The 9,235-nt window shown below is 45.0% G+C and overlaps 1 protein-coding gene across 2 annotated transcripts in view; it reads left to right on the top strand.

The window, feature by feature from the left end:
- The first annotated feature begins 552 nt into the window (after nucleotides 1-552).
- Nucleotides 553-9,235, top strand: part of LOC120914085 (chemokine-like protein TAFA-1) — a 31,441-nt gene continuing 22,758 nt past the window's right edge. The window contains exons 1-2 of one of the 2 annotated variants that reach the window (XM_040324551.1): nucleotides 553-847; nucleotides 6,772-6,917. In XM_040324551.1, the coding sequence (XP_040180485.1) occupies nucleotides 591-847; nucleotides 6,772-6,917 (403 nt within the window). In that variant the 5' untranslated portion in view covers nucleotides 553-590. The remainder of the gene's footprint in view (nucleotides 848-6,771; nucleotides 6,918-9,235) is intronic. The other variant, XM_040324552.1, reaches the window with a different exon arrangement.

Below are 9,235 nucleotides of genomic sequence, written 5' to 3'. Positions count from 1 at the left end.
CCTCCCTTCCTGGCAAACTCTCACAAGAGTGAGCGAGAGAGCTGTTCATGATGTCATAAGCCTAGGCTAATGACCAGACAATGAACAGGGAGTGGGCTGCATAAGGTATTTACTGGCAGAAAAAAAAATGTTTTTACTATCCAAAGTTAAAATAACAACGAGGGAAGAAGATTTAATAGATGGAAAGTTGAAAAAATTGACCGAAGGTCCGCTTTAAGGCCAAGCAGCCTAAAATGAATGGTTATCGTCCGTTTTATTTCATGAATAAATTATTAATATGTTAAATAGAATATTATTATAATGCAAAACAATACACTAAAATGACACTAAATGTTTAAAAAATAAATAAATGTGCATAAAGCACAAGACATCCATATCACCATGTTTTTTTTAAAGGTCCCAAATGCTAATGATGTTGCATTAACCCCTGCACAGCCCAGCTGGTGGCTGGTAAATGTCATTCCTTGTGATTATGAAGAAGTGGGAGTGAGCAATGGATTGGACAGAAGTGGTCCTGATGAGAGGGAGGACGGCGGTGGGAAAGGGAGAGGTGAGAAGGTGAATATTACTGATGGGGTGTCAGGTGTGGGATGAGCAAACATAGCGATACAGTCAGAGAGCAGAATATGTTTCTCCTCCTTCCCTCCCACCCATACAGGGCACTAGAGACCCCCCCACGGCTTTTTTTTTTTTCTCCATCTCTCCGCTATCACACATGGCACCCAGCCCTCCTCCCCCTCACTCACACTTCCCAGATGGATTACAGCCTCATAGGCTCTGACAAGAAGATCTCCTCTCCTTGCTCTCATCTTGCACCGTATCCCATGGGCTGGAGGCTGCCGGGCTGGTAAGTGAGCACAAACCTGCCCCTTACTAATCAAACTCTTGGTTCAGGAGAATCTAGGCAGGGAAGGGGTTAAAGCACAAGTGGCAGTGAGGGAAAAAAAGACAGTTTGCACTGAGGTCTAAGATGGGGTTAGGAGATGCTGCTAACCAGGGCAAAGTGCTAACGACAGACTGGGCACCCTCTGGGAGAAGAGGGCAGAGATATCTCTGGCAGAGGAAGAGTTAAGCCCGCTGTCCAAGACTGTGGCAGGCGGAGGGAGGAATAAAAGAAGGAATTGAATGAGCAAACGCAGTAGGAGAGTTTCCATGTCTATGGTAGAGGAAGGGTTAACAGTGGCGTGCAAGCTCCACGGCAGAAAAAGGGTGCAAAACTCGGTGCCAACAGATAGATTTATTGCATGGTGCGAGTGTAAAGCCTCGTACGCACGATCGGATTTTCCTGACGGGAATTGTGTGATGACAGGCTGTCATGTTTGTACACTTGTTGTCGGATTTCGGATTAACACAACATTGGAAGAAGGTGCCCAAAGGGTGGAGCTAAAGAGCTGAAAAAACACTGTGTTTCGTGTTTGTTGGCTGACAATTATTTGCCGTTTGTATGCAATACAAATTCCCGGCCAACGCCCTTCGGACAAAAGTCCTGCGCTCTAATCCAATTCGATTGTGCATACGAGGCTTAGGAGAGACTTCACTCTAAAATAAGAAACCCCTTTCCAGGCGGCTAATTAATCAATTAATTAATAAGTTAAAAAAAAAAAAAATCTCAGTGTTCCCCCATGCCTTCCCTGAAAAGTCTGAGATTGTTTAATCCTGTAATTATCACCATGCCGGAGTCTCAACTCCACCTCCCGACACTTGATGGACTTCTGCCTGACCTCTGCATGCTGTTTGAACGCCTCCCACGCCTAACTAAAAATATTCAATGTATTCCTAGTGGTAGGACCAGGGATCTCACTCCGGTGAAGGACTGCTGGAAACTTCACCGCTTGTCATGTCTTCTTGGTCAGCCATGGCACAGAACGCTGGCATCTGATGCCAACCTATTGTGGACTAGGTGCCAGTATTCTAAATTGGTGTTAATTGGCTGCTTAAAGTCACCTCCTATTGAACGTATAACCGATTACTGCTGGAAATGTACAGGGTAAAGTCACCTGCCAAAAATCTTCTGTGGGGTCATTAATCGTATTGCATAGTTGCCAATTTTGAAGACATTTTTTTGCAGATAGAGAACCACAACAAGCTCCCATGCTTGGAACTCAACCTATATTTAGATTTAAAGGGGTTGTAAAGGTTTGTTTTTTATTTTTTATATAGGTTCCTTAATGCCGGTGCATTGTTGGTTCACTTACCTTTTCCTTCCATTTCCCTTCTAAATGTTTTTTTTTTCTTTGTCTGAATTTCTCCCTTCCTGTTCCTCCTCAGTAAGCTTGCCCCCATCATCCGAGCCGTTCTGGCTGGGGGTTAGTCAGTGTACTCGCCCCCTCCCTTGGGACTACATCCTTGCGGGGAGACGCTGCGAATGTTCACAGGCACGGAGGCAGGGATGTAGTCCCAAGGGAGGGGGCAGGCACGCTGACTAACCCCCAGCCAGAACGGCTCGGATTATGGGGGCAAGCTTACGGAGGAGGAACAGGAAGTGAGAAATTCAGACAAAGAAAAAATACATTTAGAAGGGAAATCGAAGGAAAAGGTAAGTGAACCAACAATGCACTAGCTTAAAGGAACCTATTTAGAAAATAAAAAGACGAACCTGAAGTTTACAATTAAATAAAATCAACTATTCTACATATTTATGTTTTCTATAGTAGTTAGTGGCCATGTACAATTCTAACCTATTGCGTGTGTTATTTGGGGGTTTTAATTTTTTGAAAAAGACATACCGTATATACTCAAGTATAAGCCGAGTTTTTCAGCACATTTTTTTGTGCCGAAAATGCCCCCCTCGGCTTATACTCGAGTCACCTTTTTGCGCCTGATCTCCTAGACTTTGGGGACCCGGTACACATGTAGCCCCACTCTTCCTCTACAAGTGTGCAAAGTTTGTTGTACGGGGGACCTACGGCCGGGGAGCACCGATTTTTCAAAGCCGGGCACCCCTTCCATAGACTCCCATGTTAAATGGTAATTTCTCCAGGGAATTTGGGGAACCGGTACTGGCCTGGACCCGGAACTTTGCACACATGTAGTCCCATTTCTCCTCTACAAGTGTGCAGCATTTGTTGTCTGAGGGACCTACGGCCGGGGAGCATCGATTTTCAAAACCGGGCACCCCTTCTATAGACTCCCATGTTAAACGTCAGTCTAGTTATGGACACAGTAAGGAATGGGCATAGTGAGGCATGGGCACAGTGAGGCATGGGCACAGTGAGGCATGGGTACAGTGAGGCATGGACACAGTGAGGCAGGGGCACAGTGAGGCATGGGTACAGTGAGGCATGGACACAGTGAGGTAGGGGCACAGTGAGGCATGGGCAGAGCTTTTTTTCTCAGAAAATAGGTGCAGGAACTCAACCACGACCCCGTTCAGATTTCACAAACAGTAGAAGGGTATTAAAGGGGCATTAAATACCAGGATTGCATTACATACAGAATGCAGAGTTCAGTGGGTTACACACAGAGTGCAGAGCTGTCACTTGTAAACACAGAAACCAGACTTCTGTGTTTACAAGTGATTGTGGTGAGCAGGCACCAAAGGGTCTGAGCCAGAGGTGGTGGAACTGAGTTCCCCCAAGTTCCCCCTGAAAAAAAAGCCCTGGGCATGGACACAGTGAGGCAAAGTGAGGCACAGTGAGGCAAGCACATGGACACGGTGAGGCATGGGCACAGTGAGGCAAGCACATGGACACAGTGAGGCAAAGTGAGGCACAGAGAGGCATGGGCACAGTGAGGCATGGGCACAGTGAGGAAAGCACATGGACACAGTGAGGCAAAGTGAGGCATGCAGATGGACACCCTAGGCTTATACTCGAGTCAATAAGTTTTCCCAGTATTTTGTGGTAAAATTAGGTGCCCCGGCTTATATTCGGGTCGGCTTATACTGAAGTATATACGGTAGTTGATTTTATTTAATTGCAAACCATTTTTTTTTCTCCAAGTTTAACCTAAATATATTATAAATAATGCAGCGTGATCACATACATTGTATAAACTGTATCATTTATTGTATATCCATTTCAAAAAATGAAAACCCCCAAATAACACACGCAAAGGTTAAAATGATACATGGCCACTAACTACTATAGAAAACATAAATATGTAGAATTGCACTGTACATGTCACCCCACCTATCAGAGGCGTAGCGTGGGGGGGGCAGGGGGGACCGTCGCACCGGGCGCTGACAACCCACGCTACGCCACTGCCACCCATAGTACAATTCCAGTACCATTATACAATGTACAATCTAAATAAGACACGTCAGAACTTTTATATTTGAATTATTAACCTGCAAAAAAATGGATTTCAATTTTTAATTTGCAGCTGCATTGCAACTTCATTTTAAATGCTGATTTGTAAGAAATATGAAAATCCAGAGAATACATTTCCCAAGGAGAAACCTTCAGGCGTTCCCTTGAAATCAGGGCAGTTGGGGAACTATGCGTTATTTTACTGATAGTACATGATGGCGGCTGTGCCAGGGGCCAAACATGCGTTTTAGTCTTGTAGGTGCTACTCAAGGGCCGAGCCGCATGGCGGATCTATAGAAATGGGCTGGTGTACACTATGGTCATATACAGCAGGATGGCTGGGAGATTATTGAGAACTAATGTCATGAGATCCATTCTACACAAAGTCAAATATCAAAAGAGGTGCATGAAGTTTTGCATATGTAATGATCATGGTGTATGTATGTTGAAACGCATTGCATTCTAAGGCTCATGTGGAAGCGTTAGGGTTAATAGTAGTGGAGCTGCTGACCAATGTAACTGAATATTCCAGATGTAGCTTTTCTAGTGTGGGATATAACATGACAATTCAATTATGTATCTGTCTCTATACTGGCGTCCATATTGATCTTCCCACTTATCTCCTTCTACTCTTCACCCCCCACACATACTTTTATCTCCCCCTCCTCTCTTCATTTTATCACTCTCTCCTCTTTACCCAATTTCCTCTTCTGTTTAGCCCCCCCATCCCCCCCCCCCTTCTCGCTCCCCTCCCCTGCCTCATTCTGTCTTTCTCTCTGTCTCCTCTGCTTTTTATTTTCTCTTTACTCAATTCTCACTCTTCCTTATTCAGTCTCTAGCTTTCCCTTTACACCCTCTCATTTATTCTCTATCTCCTTCCCTCTTCCATTCAGTCTCTAGCTTTCCCTTTACACCCTCTCATTTATTCTCTATCTCCTTCCCTCTTCCATTCAGTCTCTAGCTTTCCCTTTACACCCTCTCATTTATTCTCTATCTCCTTCCCTCTTCCATTCAGTCTCTCTCCCTCCTTCCTTCTATCATTCGGTCTCTCTCTCTTTCTCTGTCCTTCCCTCTTCCATTCAGTCTCTCTCTCTGTCTCTGTCCTTCCCTCTTCCATTCAGTCTCTCTCTCTGTCCTTCCCTCTTCCATTCAGTCTCTCTCTCTGTCCTTCCCTCTTCCATTCAGTCTCTCTCTCTCTCTCTCTCATTTCCTGTGCTTTCCTCTTCCATTCAGTCTTTTTCTCTAACCTTCCCTCTTTCATTCAGTCTCTCTCTCTAATTGTCTGCCCTTCCCTCTTCCATTCAGTCTCTCTCCCTCTCTCCTTCCCTCCAACATTCAGTCTCTCTCATTGTATGCGATTTCCTCTTCCATTCAGTCTCTCCCTCCTTCCCTCTCTAATCCAGTCTCTCTCTCTCTCTCCTTCCCTCTCTAGTTCAGTCTCTCTCTCCTTACCTCTCTAATTCAGTCTCTTTCTCTGTCCTTCCCTCTTTCATTAAGCCTCTCTCTCTAATTTTCTGCCCTCCCTCTTCCATTCAGTCTCTCTCTCTCTCTCTCTCTCTCAGTTCCTGTGCTTTCCTCTTCCATTCAGTCTCTCTCTCTCTTTCTCCTTCCCTCTTCCACTCAGTCTCTCTCTCTCTCATTTTCTGTCCTTCCCTCTTCCATTCAGTCTATCTCTGTCTCTGTCTTACCCTCTTCCATCATTCAATCTCCATCTCCTTTCCTCTATCATTCAGTCAATCTATCACTGTCTCTGTCCTTCCCTCTTCCATTCAGTCTCTCATTCTCTCTCATTTTCTGCCCTTCCCTCTTCCAATTTAGTCTCTCTCCTCCCCTCTATCATTCAGTCTCTCTCTCTCATTTTCTGTGCTTTCCTCTTCCATTCAGTCTCTCTCTCTCTCTCTCTCTCTCTCTCTCCTTCCCTCTATCATTCAGCCTCTCTCTCTCATTTTCTGTCCATTCCTCTTCCATTCAGTCTCTCTCTCATCTTTCCTCTCTCAGTCTATCTCTAAGTCTCTGTCCATCCGTCTCTCATTCTGTCTCTCTCTCTCTCTCCCCTCTTTCTTTCTCCTTTCATTCTCTCTTCTGTTTAGTCTTTATTTAGTCTTTCCCTCTTTCTTTCCATCCCTTTATATTTCAGTCTCTCTCATTCTCTCTTGCATTCAGTCTCTCTCTTTCTCTCTTACATTCAGTCTCTCTCATTCTCTCTTACATTCAGTCTCTCTCATTCTCTCTTACATTCAGTCTCTCTCTTTCTCGCTTTGAAATTTACAAAGTTATATGATTGTTATCTGCCATGCCCACCATTGCTTTCAGCTATAATGGCAAATTGGTGCTGAAAATAACCAAATAACCAGAAATAACCAAGACATGTATTATAGCTTGGTGAATTCAGCCCCCTGTCTTTCTCATTTTCTCTCGCTTTCCTTCTGTCTCCCCTGTTTCTCCCCAACATCTGTTGCCTTCCTTCCACTTTTAACCAGAACTTTCACATTTGTTATCTCACCCGATTCTCTGTTGATAGCCCCACTCTTTTCCTCTCCATGTCCTGCCTCTGGATGACAGTTATGGCCTCCTACTCCAAGCACGACGTTCAGATACCGGACCTGCCTCCTCTGTGGCCTCCGCACTATCAGTATTTCACAGATGGGAATCGGCTCCCAGTCATCTGTAAGTTGTTATCAATGTTCTTCAACAGTTTTCTACCCCCACAATATTTGTATCCAGTCCCCTCAATTCCTCCGCACCTTCAGACCATCCCTCCAGTGTGCACTGTGCCAAAAATACGCCTTCCATAGCATCCCACATCTGTGTTCACCTTTATACAACTACCCACATAGGTGTGCGCAGCCTGTTGCATTAGGGTGTACACCCTAAAGATCAACCACATATGCGTGTGCATGTGTATGTATACTAACAGTTGGCCATATTCTTATAGATCTCCGGCGGCGTAACGTATGTCCTTTACGTTACTCCGCCACAAGTTTAACTGGCAAGTGCCTGATTCCCAAACCACTTACCTGTAAACTTGCGGCGGCGTAGCGTAAAGTCCACCCGCGCAAGCACTCCTAATTCAAATGATCCTGGTAGGGGGCGTGGATCATTTAAATTAGGCGCGCTCCCGCGCCGATCGTAATGCGCATACCCGACATGCATTGCGCTAAATGACGTCTCACGGACGTCATTTGTTTTGACGGTAACGTAAATGGCGTCCATCGCCATTCACGGACGACTTATGAAAACAACGTTAAATTTTCAAATTTCGACGCGGGAACGACGGCCATATTTAACATTGAGTACGCCACCTAGGGGGCATGTTTATCTTTACGCCGCGTATCGCTTACGGAAACGACGTAAAATCACTACGACGGGCAAGCGTACGTTAGAGAATCGGCGTGACTAGTCATTTGCATATTCTACGCTGACCGCAAAGGAAACGCCACCTAGCGGTCAGCGTAGATATTGCAGCCTAAGATGCAACGGCGCAGGCTAGTTGAGTACGCCACCTAGGGGGCATGTTTATCTTTACGCCGCGTATCGCTTACGGAAACGACGTAAAATCACTACGACGGGCAAGCGTACATTAGAGAATCGGCGTGACTAGTCATTTGCATATTCTACGCTGACCACAAAGGAAACGCCACCTAGCGGTCAGCGTAGATATTGCAGCCTAAGATACAACGGCGCAGGCCGTCGTATCTTAGGCATGTTTAAGTGTATCTCAGTTTGAGAATACACTTTAACATAGGACGGCCTTAGAATCGGACTTACGTCGGCGTATCTGCTGATACGCCGGCGTAAATTCTTTGAGAATATGGCCCAGTGTCAGTAGAGCAATGGACAGTGTCAGTAGTGCAGAGATTGGTGTCAGTAGGGCAGTGGACAGTGTAAGTAGATTTAATTTGTATTATTTTATTTTTTTTACAATTTGTTTTATAATTGTTTATTATTTCTTATTTTAAAATTTTTGTTTCTAATAATTTTTTTTTATTTATAACATGTTTTTATAATTTTTGTAATTTTATTGGAAGACCCGTTAGGGGTCTTTGTTGAAATATCAGGGGTCTAAACAGGGGGAATCTTCCCCATATGGGGTGATTAGGGTGTGCCCAGGCACACCTGGCACACCCTGTGCGAAAGCCTATGACTACCCATCACATACCTTCCTGGTAGACCACTGGTAGAGGAAAATAATCATTCTAATTATTCTGCCAGAAATCTTCCCATTTGCTGGCATAACCTTCTCTGATATGAAGGATGGGTGTGCATGTGCCATCTGCTAGCTAGTGAGGAGCAGGCCTAGAGAAGAGATGGAGAGTGATGAGGGAGAGGCAGATGGAGTGAGGATGGAGAGGGCGCACGAGGGAAGGAAAAACAAGAGAGGCGGGAGAGAATCAAACCAGACAGGGGGGAGAGAGGAGTAAAAACTACGGGGGATTCACTAGAAACGTGACATACATAAAGTGTCACTACAGTTTTGTAAAAAATATAAATAAAAAATGTAAATTGCATTGCAAGGATTAATAAAGTTTTTGATAATTGAAAGATTCTAATAACCTAAGCAATCTCAGCGATGTAATGAGAAAAGCTGTCATGTCTGCCTTCTTGGGCCAGATTCACATCTATTTGCCTTTGTCCGATTGTTTAGTCCATGTTGTAGCTCATTGACATGTTCGCATTATCCATTGTGGTGCCATGTGGTGCATTTTTGTTGCATTAATACTAATTTTTATGCATCTTGCATTTTTGGTTTGGAAAGGGGCAGGGCCGTCTTTTCGCATGGGCACACTGGGCAGTTGCCCGGGGGCTAGGGTGACCACATTTATAAACGGCCATTCAGGGACCCCCTTCCTCAATCACAATCACAGCACAGTTGGGGCGGCGGATGCGCGCTCTACCCAGAAGCACTGTTCACGCCCCCAAAAAAGGCAGCCGCGTCGCCACTTTACTCACTGACAGCATGTGTCCTGACTGACCAAGACCCGTTT

Source organism: Rana temporaria, chromosome 9 (genome assembly GCF_905171775.1).
Source record: "Rana temporaria chromosome 9, aRanTem1.1, whole genome shotgun sequence".
NCBI lineage: Eukaryota > Metazoa > Chordata > Amphibia > Anura > Ranidae > Rana > Rana temporaria.
The sequence above is the reverse complement of the archived record's forward strand: the minus strand, read 5'-3'. Positions and strand labels throughout refer to the sequence as shown.